Source organism: Suricata suricatta, chromosome 12 (genome assembly GCF_006229205.1).
Source record: "Suricata suricatta isolate VVHF042 chromosome 12, meerkat_22Aug2017_6uvM2_HiC, whole genome shotgun sequence".
In the NCBI taxonomy this organism is placed as follows: Eukaryota; Metazoa; Chordata; class Mammalia; order Carnivora; family Herpestidae; genus Suricata; species Suricata suricatta.
In genome coordinates, this window is record NC_043711.1 from 104,577,560 (window position 1) to 104,590,595 (window position 13,036).

The following is a 13,036-nucleotide window of genomic DNA, read 5'->3' on the forward strand; positions in this document are numbered from 1 at the left end:
GCTGACGCCCGTCTTCTGTAAACGACCAGACAGTGACTGTTTCAGGCTTTGCCGGCCCTGTGATCTCCGTCACAGCCACTCAGCTGTTGTCCAGCAAAACCAGCCACCAACTGTGGAACTGTGCGCTAATGAGTGGGCGTGGCCCTGCGCTAATGAGTGGGCGTGGCCGGGTGCCAATAGGTCGGAGGTTTGGCCTGAGGGCCAGAGTTTGCCGGCCCCTATACACTTGCTGGATCATGTGATTTCCCTCCAGCCCCTCAGCGACTCCCAGCTGCCCACAAATACCCAGACTTACCAGGCACCAGGGACCTCAGGGGACAGCATTCCTGTTGTCACCAACAGTCACGTAGGAACATTTCACGCACTATGTGTCAGGCACTGCCGTTGGCCTTGGGGACAGCCGCGACCTCCCAGAGCCCAGTTCGGCGAGGGGCACAGACAACCAACAACGGATGGCACCAAACCACACGCTCAGAGCTCTGTTAGGAGGCACAGGTGCGGACCGGTCTGAGGGCGGCCCGTGGAGCCCTGGCCGGTCGGTGGGACACCCTGCTCTCTGCCAAGTGTCCACCCCCGGCTTCCTGGACCCCGCGCAATGGACCCTGTTCTCCTTTCTGTGCCGGCGCCACAGGCGATCCGTTCCTCCCGGGCCAGGGCCGCCGGGATGACGCAGCCAGGCCTCCCTGAGCCGCGCGGCCCGTGGGGGAGGGCGTCCGGTCGGGAGCCCAGAGCGCCCAGGGCCCTCGGGGCGACTCTCCCCAACAGGGACGGCCGTGGGGAGCCTGCGCGTTGATGGGAGGCACAGGCCAAACCCCAGACTAATGCCCCCCCCCGCCCCCGCAGAAAGTCCAGCAGTACACGGTCATCGTGCAGGCCACAGACATGGAGGGGAACCTCAACTACGGCCTCTCGAACACGGCCACGGCCATCATCACCGTGACGGACGTGAACGACAACCCGCCAGAGTTCACCGCGAGCACGGTGAGTGCGGCCGCGCCTCCCCCGCTGGGCGGATGGAGGGCGGCCTGGGCAGCGGGAGGCTGACACGGGGGCAGGGTCTGGTGAGCCACAGCTGACGCCCTGAGCGGTGCCCAGGGCAGAGTGGGCCGGACACTCTCTGAATCCGGAGTTGCCCCGGGGTGTTTGGGGCCAGGCACTCTGGGTGGCATGCGTGTGACCGCGTGTGACCACGTGTGCAATGTGACCTCCTGGGGGCCCGGGGGGGGGGCCTCCGCAGGACGGGCCGGTCCCTGCAGGAGGAACTCAGCTCCTGTGAGAGAAAGTCGAGGAGGCTGGGGACACGCTGGGCGTCCTCCCTCCAGCAGGGCTGCCCATGCCAGGCTGCTCCCGGCCAACGTGACCAAGTGCCCCTGGTGGACACTCACGCATGTCCGTTCTGAGTCTAGAGCCCACGAGTCACAGAGACCGGCTGCCCTGGTGCGGGGACTGTCCCAGCTCAGAGCCGGGGTCACAGATCACACCAGAGCTGCCCCACCGGAACCCCGCCCCAGGAGCCCCTGACGGCTCACTCAGGGCTCCGCACATTTGGTGACACCCTTCTGAGCCACCCCGCCATCCTCAGGGGGCCGGCCTCCGCTCTCCCCCCACTCACTGACCAACACGCTCCCTGGATGACCACCCGGGCTCTTGGCGAGCAGCCCCATGCCCTCCCCCCCCGCCAGTGGACATCCCCCTCCCTGCAGGTGCCCGTCCTCAAATGCGGCAGGTGCAGGGGCGAGGCCGGCAGAAGGGAGAGTCAGGTCCGCGAGGGCTCCCCGGGTGGTGCTGGCAGCCGGCTGCTGCCCAAGGACCTCAGGATGCCCTCTGGGAGCCACCTCTGCTGGGTGCCAGGCCACCGGCGGGCAGACAACGCGAGCCACGCTGGGAGCCACCCCTGCTGGGCGCTAGTCCCCCAGCCTCGTGCGGGTCAGGGCCCTCCCCCAACAATCCCTCAGCAATGGGGGAGGAGGTGGAGGCTCAGAGACAATTAGTCACTTGCCCAAACCCACCCTGCTAACCCGGAAGTGGGGGCAGCTGGGGTTGAGCCCAGAAGCTGTACCTGAGGTGCAACAAGGCGGGGGGGGGGGGGCGGGGAACAGGAGGTCCCTCCTCCCGGAGAGAGCCGCTCAGCGCCAGGAAGACACGTCACAAGCCAGAGTCTGGGACACGAGAGCCTCCCCGGGTTCCGAGCAGCACCCTCTCCTCCTGCTCCCTATGCCCCCGCACCCCGAGCAGTCCTGTCCCAGAGTCACAGAGTCCCAGACCCCACTCCCGGGCACCCACTGCCTCCCAGCTCCCTCATCCTGGGACCTGGCGGGGTGGCCTCTCCGGTGGGGGCGCAGCGCCATCTAGTGGGCAGATGGCAGCATGCACATGGGGGGAGCCGCCGAGCCCCAGCCCACCTGGTAGGGGGTGGGGGGCTGGCTTCCTCTTCCATCTGCTCTCCTGTGCCAGCGGGCAATGCAAGAAAGGCTCAGGGCCAGTGTCCGGGGGGTCTGGACGAGGGTAAGCAGCCCCGAGCGGCCCTGGAAGAACAATGATGCCAGGCTTCGAGCCCCCAGCAGGGCCTGGCGCACACCTGGCAAGAAAGACCGCTGTCTTTAGGTAGGACAGGACAGGCCCGTGCCGGCACAGGACCACAGCACCCTGAGGAGCAGCCGCCTCCCCGGGGTGACCTTGCAGTGCTGAGTGGAGCGAGTTCCAAGCCAGGCACCTGGCATCAACCCTGGCGGCTGGGGCAGTGGTGGGCACCTTGGGATGCTCAGAACCCATCTGCCGAGGGAGGGGGCCAGGTGGTCCAGGGCAGGTGCCCAGGTGAGAGGACACTGTTCCCAGGGACACGCTCATGTCCTGGTCCCAGCCTGCAAATCCTTGTCTGCTGGGGCGGTGGCATCAGTCCTCTGGACCCCCAGGACCCCCAGGAAACAGCCTCGGGACCTCCACTGTCACCATGGGCAGGTGTCCCTGGTGGGAGTAAAGCATGTGCTTCTGGCGTGAGCCACCGTGGAGACCCGGGTCACGGACTCAGCCCAGCCCTGCTGTTACCTCCGACCACCCTGGGTTTGGTGCAAAGCTCGGCAGTGGGGTGCTGAAGGAAGCATTGCCGGGAGCCGGAGATTGGCGATGGCCCCAGAGCCCGGCAAGCTGCTCGGAGCCCCGCCTGCCCCCCGGCCCGGTGCGCACTTGCAGCAGGTGCTCTGGAGAACGTGTGGCCACCCAGGGAGGGCAGGCGGCAGCATGGACACCAGTGGCTGCGGTGACAGGTAGAAAAGCAGGCCAGAGCCTTCGCCCACCCTCCTGCCCCCAAACAGCCCGATTCTGTCTTTCACGCCCAAGAAGGTTGGCTGCTGTCTACTGTACCAGGAGCCAAAGTGGGCACTGCCCCTCAGCTCCAGACAAGAGGCCCGTGGGTCTCCTGCTTCGGGTCAGATCGAGGTCTCGCTCATTGTCCTGAGGTGTGACAAGGATGCAGCATGACGCACGGATCTTCCGGGAAACGTTCCCTCCAGCCAGGAACACGTGCCCGTCCCGAGGCAGCCCCCACCCCTGCGTCCATCGCCAAGGTGACCCCTGCCCCTCCTACAACACCACGTGGGTGGAGCCTGCCTTCTTCCATCCAGCACGACGTGGAGCCCCGTCCGTGGCTGTGTGGTGCAGTGGGACAGTCCCCCGCCTTCCTGGGGCCCCCGTTTCCAGCTCAGACCTTGGACCGTCCGTGCGTGCCCTCCTTTCTTTAATCACTTTCGCTTTTTTAAAGGTGGTTCTGGATGATAGTAACTCGAAACCGCTGCGCTTGCTGTTTCATGAAGGAAAACTGTGTTGGTTTTAAGGGAAAGAGAAAATAGGGAATAAACGCGGGAGTAAACATGGGGGGGCGGGGAGAGAACAGAGAAGGTGCGCACAGCAGAGCCGCTGCTCACACGTCCCAGCTCCCGGCCGGGGAGGCCCCACGGTGCACAGCCTGGCCGGGGTCCCGACGGGGGGTCCCGGGCACAGCGTCCTCCTGCCAGGACAGCGCACACGCCGCCCGGGCGTGACCACTGGTGAGGCGAGCCCCCGCCAGCTCGGTCCTCTCGGCTTCTCTTACCGCGCCTGCGTCCTGGGAACCAGGGAGTCTGCAGAGTCCCCTTCCCTCCCTGTGCAGCCCCGGCGGCCAGCCCGCCCGGATCTGAGGCGAGTTAACCCCTCTTGGCATCGGGCACGGAGGGGCCAGTTCTGACCCCGAGGACAGACACGGAGCACTGGCCAACTGAGCCGCTCTGGGAGACACGCGCCAGCCACACGGGCTCAGGGCAGGGAGGGGACCCGTCTGCGCTTCCCGCCAGGCGATCCGCTGACACCGCAGGCGACTGAGAAGCCTCGGAGGAGGGTCCCCTTCCGCGCCACCTCCACCCTGCGCTTCCCCTCTGCACCCGGCGCCTGACTTCTGTCCTTTCACTCACGACGCGTCTCGGAGACCCTCCGTGTCCGTAGATTGTGAGCGGCCTTGGAGTGTTTTCAGGGCTCATTCGCCAAGAACGTCAGGCTCGCAGCAGAGCTGCCAGAGGGGGAAGGAGAAGCAGGACAGCCACACGCACACTGGCCACCGTCGTGCGTCCTCGGCATCCGCAGGCCACCTCTGTGTCTGCAGCTCGCTGCCCGGATCTCACGTGGCCCAGAAGCTTCTGTGTTTCCTAAGAGGATTTTCCCCTGACGTGGCCACGGTGGTCACATCTAGAAGCTTCTGTGTGTTTTCTTAGAGGTTTTCCCTGATGTGCCCACAGGGGTCGTGAGATAAACAGCTGCCCGAGGTCACGCAGCCCCACAGTCAAAGCCGGAGCGCTGCTGCCCTGGCCCCGCCTCCGTGCCACCGGCTGCCTGTCCCCTCCTGAGGTGGGGCGCGGTCCGCAGCTGCGCGAGGGCCCCAGGACCTCCCGCTGCCCCTCCTGTGTGCCGGTCGGCCCCGGGCCTGGAGCAGGTGCGGGTCGGAGGGCCACGGCGGGGTGCGGGGCACCTCGGATGCTGACATCCACCTGGACGGGGGGCTCACTGCCTTAACCCCGAAGGCCGCTGTGGGGTCCAGGTTCAGGCAGGAGCGTGCTCGTCCCCCTCCCCCACGTGTTAACGTCCAGGTGACTGGGTCACAGGGCCATCACGGGTTAGATTTGGGGGTCAGGGTGGCCCATGGTGTGTGCCTGGAGACAGGTGACAGGCAGGGCCCAGGACACTGCTCGGCAGGGGGGCCGGCCGCATCCCTGCACAGCCTATTTTTAATCGAGCTTAATCAAGAACAATCAGAGGAGCTGAGGAGATGAGGGGGATTTGCATGATCCAGTTCCTATTCTTAAATGTTAATTAAAAGTTATTTTCCCCGTGCGTGCGCTGCCGCGAGGTGCGCCCACCACAAGGCTGCCACGCCGCCAGGACACTCGGCACCCCTCAGGAGTGAGCGTGGCCGGCCGGGCGAGGGGGCCCTGGCCCCCAGGACACACTCTGCCCCGAGGGTCCTGGGGGCCTCATCCTTGGGTCCCAGGCCCCTGCCACCAGGCCTGCCCCCTCCCAAGCCCACAGGAGGGTCTCCTGGAGTCAGGAAGCCCCTCATCAGCCCCGCTCGGCCCCCCTGCCACCCGAAAGTGGGCTCGGTCTGGCCCAAGTCTTGTGAATCCCGGGTCTCCTCAGCTTTCAACTTACGTCCACAAACCCAGGAGAAGGGAGAGATTCCAACTCAGCATGAGTTCCTGAGAATAAGAATCTGGCATCTTAACCCGGGATGGACTCAACGCCCTCAACTGTGCGCAGGCGCCCGGCGCGAACCTCTGCCGTGAACGGTTCTTTGGAGCTCCTCCGAGCACCGAGAGACGGCGGGCCAGAGCACAGACCCCACCTGACGTCCCAGCCCGCCACGGGCCCTTCCTGCCCGGGCCGGCGTCCGCTTCCCAAAGATGACACCTCCCTCGGGCCCCTCGTCCCCAGCGGGGCTGCAGGCGGACGTGGGGGTCAGAGGCTGGGGACGGGCGCTGGAGCCAGAGTCCCGGCCGCCACCCTGTCTCCTACACAGACTAGTCGCTGACCTCAGGCGAGTCCGGGAGCCCCTGTGTGTCCTCACCTGTGAGATGGGCGCACTGCCGTGGCCCCACCCCGGAGCGGGTAGATGGCGCACACGGCAGCAGTGGGTGTGGTGCTCTGCCGTTAAGAACGGCCACTGCCGGCCACATGACTGTCCCCCTGCAGAACCAGCCTCCTGTACCTACAGCCTGACTTGCAGTCAACAAGCTTGCGTGTGACCCCAGACGCGGGGGTGGGAGGGCAACTTCAGGACACACCGGGGAACGCTGGGTCCTCTCCTGTTAGCTGTCCTTAGAAGGACCGCGTTCCGCGCACTGGCTCCCTCCTCTGGGGACAGAGGCTCAGGGGGCGTCCTGGCCCCCAGACCTCAGTCCCTCCCCTGTGATGTGCAGGGTCGGTGAAGGCAGCCTGCAGGGTGCTTCTGGACCAGAGCCACTGGCCCCCCAGTCAGATTCTGATCTGAACTCAGAACCTGGCAGAAACCCTCCTGGTTTTACTGGATAGAAAAGTACATTTCAAACCACAGAACCATCGGAGTGTCCAGAGGCGCATCCGCAGTTACATCTGTCAGCAAAGCGGAGGACAGATGGGCGAGCAGTTGTGGTGTGTGCTGGGGGGGGTGGGGTCTGCAGAGACCCCTCCCCAGGGGCCTACCCAGCACCGCAGCCCATCCGGGCCACGCAGGGGCTCCCAGGGCCAGCCCTCCAGGCTCTGCTAATGACGGTGGCATGTCCCTGAGTTCCAGCCCGGAGGGCGCCCCCTCCCGATTAGATCCCCCCCCAATGCAGGGGCCGCGGGCTGCAGGGGGGTGTCCTACATCCTGAGAGGCGGCTGGGAGAGGGTCAAGTCTTCCAGCCCGTGCACGCGTCTTTTAAGACTCTGAGGACCAGCCATGGCTCAAGTGCTCAGCTTGGAGGCGGAAACAGCCTCAGGGGCTGTGCTGCGCGCAGTGCGGACAGGCGGGTGCTCTCCGTCCTCTCTGAGTCCCGTTCGGCTTCACTGTCCCCCCAAATCCTCCTCTGTGCTAATGTGCCCTTCCCCTGGGAGCCCCGCGGATTTCTGCCCTGGAGCTGGGTTTGTGCTAGATGAAATCGGCCCGCCCCTCGGGATGGGGCTACGTTTGAATTCCGGATTCCCATCTAGGCGAGACACTGTGTTCCAATGATCTTAAAATTCGTTCTTTCCCAAATATCTGTCTTTGCATCTCGGGGGCATGGGAGAGGCTTTCCCGGTGCCTGAAAACCTGAAAGAATTAAATTAAAAACTCATTATGGCTAGGGGAAGGTTAATAAGAAAATCCTAAGCCAGATTTATCAGCTTAAGGCCCTTCTTTGTGAACCTTTATTAAACTCGCATGAATTAAAATAGACTCTTGGAATAAACTTCACCCAGAGTCTGGGAGGAATCAGGTCTCGCCTGTGCCATGAAGCCTGGGGACGGAGCCCGCACTGCAGAGACAGAGCAGAGCAGACACAAGGCCCGATGGGCCAGCCATGCTGACCCTCGGGGACACACCCAAACCCGGCTCTTAGGTGACACCGCCAGGACCCACCCCAGCGTCTCAACAGAGAGGGGAGCAGACAGAGGTCTGTGAGCGGTCGCGGGACTGGAGGGCCAGCCCTGCGGGCACGGAGGCCCCAGCCAGAGCGCGCCCTCCTGCCAGTGCCAGGCGTAAGGAGCACGGCCGCTGTGTCCCACACTGGACCGGGCCATCCCTGCAGAGGCCCGAGCATGGGGCCTCTCCGCCTCCCTTCTGAGTCACGCAGGTCCTGGGCCACCTGACCAGCTCGTGGCTGTAGAGGAGGCTGCGAAAGCAAGTTTCTGGAAAACAAAGAAGAGAATTCAGAAGGTGCCAGACAGCCAGGCGGCATAGCAGGTGTCCACTACACTGACCCTGGCGACTTAACCAGAGAGAAAACTCCTCAGGTCTCAGAAGCCAAAAGCCAAGCCGTAACTTCAGGCATAGCTGGATCCAGGCCCCACGAGCCGCCAGGAGCCTCCCTGGAGACAGGCTTCCCCTGGGCTGGCCACACCCTCAGGCAGGTGTGGGCGCAACACCCAGAACAGAGGCAGAGGGCACCAGAACTAAGCCCTGATTGGCTGGTGAGGCCACATGCCCATCTCTGAGTTACCAAGGTGGGGAGCGTGGGGTCCAGCACAGGGGCCCACAATCTTCTCTATAAAGAGCGTGCAGCAATTCCTTTCAAGTCTGGGGCCTTGATGTCACAGTTAGCAAGTCTGCCACAGATCATCTGTAAATGAAGGGACGGGGCTGTGTGCCGATAAAACTTTATTAACAACACGGGCTATGGCCTGAACTGGCCCTGTCATTTGTCAGCCCCTGTGCAAGGCCTCCATTGCCACCAAGCCCCTGAGGAGAGTCGGTTACCATGGCCCCAGGACCACAGATGGTCATGCCCACCGCTGAATTCCTAGAAGGTCTGAAGGGAGCGCACATTGCTCGCCGCCGTCCCCCCTGCCCCCGCCCCCACTGTCCTGGGAGGTGAGCAGCAGGCACCCCTGCCCGGCTCAGAGGGGCTGAGGGACCCCCTAAGTTTTCACCACTGCTGGCGGCCAAGCCAGACCCGAGCCCACGTGGCCGGGCCCCTGGGAGCTGCGAGGGAGCCGTGCTCAGGGCCCGGAGCTGGGCTGCGCGTGCCAGGCCCTCCGTGCCCGTTCTCCTGCCTTCTGAGCCTCAAGAGAGACGCCACCTGCTTGGTGGAGGACAGACGCAGTTCTCAGGCAGCCCAGGTCACACAGCCGCCGGCGGCAACAGTCACCGGAGAGCTCCTGCTCTGGGGACACGGTGACGTCCGGCAGAGGGAGTGGCCTGGGTGCGACAGCGAGGCCCAGGCGAGCAGGGGGTCTCGGCCTTGAGTCTCCGGCCCCCCCACACTAATGCAGGGGGGCACTGTGCGGCTCCAGGCCTTTTGGGGGACAGCATGGAGGCCTGCAGAGCCCCCCACCTCCCTGAGGAACACTGAGGGGCCTCACCCCACACCCGTGCTCCCCCGGAGAGCTGCAGGGACCAGATCACCCCACATGCATGCACACGGTCCCCAGGGTGACCCACTTCCTGGCCCCCAGCCCCCCCCGAGCCCCCCTGCACTCTCTAGGCCTCCTGGCCAGACCTTAGCGAAGTCCCCTCTGAATACCCCACCCCTTGGCCCTCTTCCTGAGGCCCCAGGACCCCACCCCACCCGCAGGGATGCGGGGCGCTTCCTCCCCCATGCTGAGTGCCTGGGACCTCAGTCCAGCAGGGCTCAGCCTCGCCCCTCCACTGTGGGTCTCTGGCCACTGGACTGAGTAGCCCTGCTATCCCTCGCCAGGACCTGGATGCTGTGCACTGTGGCACCCCACGGTCCCACGAGGACCCCCTTGCTTCCTGCTGAGTCTCCGGGGCCAGTGCGCCTCCTAGACGCTGGCCTCCGGGTCCGCAGCTCCCGCTGGCAGAACTGGGCAGGAGGGCAGCGGTGCAGCCGGGAACGGAGCGGCCGCAGGCCACCCGCTCAGAATGGTCACGGGCGCCGGCACCCCCAACCCGACAGGGCCTCGTGCTGCTGTGTGGGATGGCGTCTGAGGGCCTGCTGGGGGAGTCCCTTCTTCGGATAAGTTCACGGCTGTTCTCGCTAACGAGGTGACGGTACCAGGGTTTGAACACTCGTGAGTGCCGAGCACCGGTGACCAGGGCCCTCTGTGTGCGCCTGCGCGGCTGGGCTGTGGCGTTCCCAGCAGGGCATCGACGCCCAGAGTCCAGCAGGCTGACGCGGGAGCCTCTTGAGCGCCAGTCGTGGCGCAGGTGTGCGCTCTGGCCTGGGGTTGAACGGAGCGCCTTCCGGCCCTGAGGCAGCCGGCCTTGCCCGGGGCTCTGGGTTCCTCCATCGCTCGGCCCTCGGCTCGTTCAGTCATCCGTCCGTCTGCATCGTGCCCCCGCACGTGTGCCACCAGCCTGAGGCCCCAGGCCCCCGAGCCGCGCACCGAGCCCTGGTCGTTTGGGTGAGTCTGCACGTCTCCTCTTCTTACCGGCAAAGTGACTCTGGGGACAGACCCTGCTGGGCCTCCGTGACCCCATCTGCCCGTGGACAGCCAGCCTGGCAGCTGCTGCCAACTGGACAGACGTGCCAGGGCGGCCGTCCCTCGTGGTCACGCAGCGCAGACCTGATGGCCGAGCCACAGCGTGCTGGCCTCCAGGAAGCCACACAGGACAGAGCCACCAGCCCGACGTCACGGACACAGAGCCACCGAGGGCCACTCTCAGCCTTCAGGCTCCCGCTGGGGAGTCAACCCCTGCGTCCAAGCCACTGTGGCCCGATTTTCTGTTTTGCACCCAGAGCCCCGCCCCCCAGCAGCTGCGGAGACTCTTCTAGGGGCCGGGGCAGAAAACCACTGCCCGGTCCAGGCCCAGCCGGGCTCGACGGGGGAGAACCAGAAGCCGGATGCCCCGCCCCCATCAGCCGTCACCTCGGAGGAGAGCGACCCGTCGGGGGCCAGCCGGCCACCCCTGCACGGGGGCCCCTGGGCTGCTGTCAGCCCTGGACGCGCACGGAGTGTCAGAGAACCCAGATGGTGGCTGCAAAGTCGGAGCCACCAAAGCACGTCTGTGGTGCAGGACTCGAGGCTGGCTGCCCGCCGCGCCCCACCAGGCGCTGGGGACTCAGGGGCGGTGAGTTCATTCTGGGGCGGGCAAGGCCCAGGGCAGGCGCCCCGCGTACCCAGGAAGACTGCCTTTTGCATAAAGTGATGCCACGCCTGGCCTGGGGTGTGAAAGGGCATGTGTGCGCAGCAGCCCCCAGGTGGGCACAGGACAAGGTGGCCAGGAGACCTCGTGCCCAGCGGGTGGTGGTCACGGAGCCCTGTGAGGCCTGAAACAGCGCAGAGGGGGCCCAGGAGGCCGAGGGCTTGGAGCCAAGCTGCCTGGGATCCATCCTCCAGTCCGGTGACCCAGCCCTCGGTGACAGGGGCTGGTCCTCAGGACCCTACTCCGCACCCCCCCTTTGAGTTACCCCAAGGTCTCTTAACCTCTCTTGCTTCATCTGTAAAATGGGGGCAAGAACAAGGTTACCCTGAGGAGCTGGCAGTCACGCATGGGCAGCGCCCGGGCAGGATTCTCCAGGGGCCCTGCACTCTGCGGCCGGTGCCACAGTGTCTCAGGCACCCTAACTGTCGCACGGGCGTCTGGGCACACGGGAAGGGTCTGAAGGGGGGTCCGTGCACCTGTGTGTGGAGCGCGCGCACAGTGAGCCTTGGTCTGCTGGGGGGGGGGGGCGGATCACTCTCAGGATGCCGCCGTGGAGGGAATGCGCCACCTGTGGGGAGACCGAGGGCGCGTCCCCAGGGGCTGGTCGAGGGGCTCCTGGGCTCCTGGGCTCCGCACGGGGTGAAAACGCTCTCTCTCTCCCATCTGCAGTACGCCGGGGAGGTCCCCGAAAACCAGGTGGAGGTGGTGGTCGCCAACCTGACCGTGATGGACCGGGATCAGCCCCACTCGCCAAACTGGAACGCCTTCTACCGCATCATCAGCGGGGACCCCTCCGGACACTTCAGCATCCGCACAGACCCCGTCACCAACGAGGGCATGGTCACCGTGGTGAAGGTGGGTGTGCCCCTCACTTCCTGTCCGCCCTGGCACGCTCCACCCGGAGCCGCCAGCCTGGGACCGGCACCCACCTGCTAGGGCCTGGTCATGTGACCTCCAGGGACGCCGGGGCCTGACTCCACTCCTCCCCGCCCCCCCAGAGAGATCACTCCCCTGTCCCCTCCCGAAGGCCACATTTCCGCCTCAGTCCAGGAACAGGTGAACCCCATCCTTGGATCGCTGAGATAAATCCGGAGCGTTTCTCTGTCCAGCGCGCGGGGTTGTCTGTCTCACGTCTGAAGGTTTGTCTGTATGTTTCTGAGCAGCTGAGGCCCGCAGCTTCCCTTCCCCGGACTGTGCTGATCCAGGATTTGGTGCCGTGGATTACAGACGAATCTCAAGAACCGTGTTGGGGTTGGGAGTGTGACCGCAGGGGCAGGGCGGGGCGGGACAGGACTGCGCGCTCCGCCGAAGTCACCGCTGAGTCCCACCGGACTCGCACCTCAGCCTGACTGTGCACGGCGGCCGCGCGGCCCCACGAGCCCGACCGCGCGTCACCTGCACCGCACTTCTCCGTGCCTCCTTCCTGGGGCGCCGCCCCCCGGGCTCTCCTCCAAACTCGGCCCAGGTCTGTGTGAGGAAAGATGCCTCCCGCCGGAAAGCGCTCTCAGGTTAATTGTGGTTCTTTGGTAAAGACGCCGTCCTTTCAGACTCCGTCTGGGGGGCGGCAGGGGCGCGGGCGGCAGGGGGCGGGCGGGGGAGGCGGCTGGCTCCTGGCTCCCTGACTGCGGGCACGGGCCGGTCGCCGCCTCTGCGCCCGGACGTGGGGCGCATGCGCGGGGCTGTCGCTAACGTTACAGGAGCCGCTGGGCGTGGAAGGTCACGTCGCGAGAGCTCACCTGACAGCCACGGCTCTCATCGTCATCGCCATGTGTCCCGTCGTCACCCGTCCCCAGTGGACACAGACTGGCTGCTCCCCACCCATTCCCCCGTGTCCCAGGAAGTCACTTCAGTCCCCCCAGGGTCCCCAGGTCCCTTGGAGGCCCCGGCCCATGCTGCCCGGCCTGTGAGACTTGACCTTCTGGGGTGGGGGTGGGGAGGGAGCTGCAGGATGTTCTCCCAGCAGGTGCGCATGCGGTGCCTTCTCAACTCGCTGCATCTCCAGCCCCCTGTGCCCGGGGCTCCTGGCCCTCCGGCGCCTTCGGGGCTGACCGGTGCCGGGCAGGGGGAGCACCTGGGTCACTGCAGAGAGACGTGTGCTCCGCCCACCCTCAGCCCTGAGGACATAAATCCCCTCAGACAGTTCTTCCTGACCCCTGCCTGCTCACCCCCCAGCCCTCCTGACCTCTGCCCTGCTCACCCGCCCCCAGCCCTCCTGACCGCTGCCCTGCTCACCCACCCCCAGCCCTCCTGACC

At 65.7% G+C, this 13,036-nt stretch overlaps 1 protein-coding gene across 2 annotated transcripts in view; it reads left to right on the plus strand.

The window, feature by feature from the left end:
* The window catches only part of CDH4 (cadherin 4), a 430,578-nt gene that overhangs the window by 403,899 nt on the left and 13,643 nt on the right, over window positions 1–13,036 (plus strand). For both annotated transcript variants that reach the window (XM_029917315.1, XM_029917314.1), the window contains 2 exons: window positions 844–981; window positions 11,453–11,638. In XM_029917315.1, the coding sequence (XP_029773175.1) occupies window positions 844–981; window positions 11,453–11,638 (324 nt within the window). The remainder of the gene's footprint in view (window positions 1–843; window positions 982–11,452; window positions 11,639–13,036) is intronic.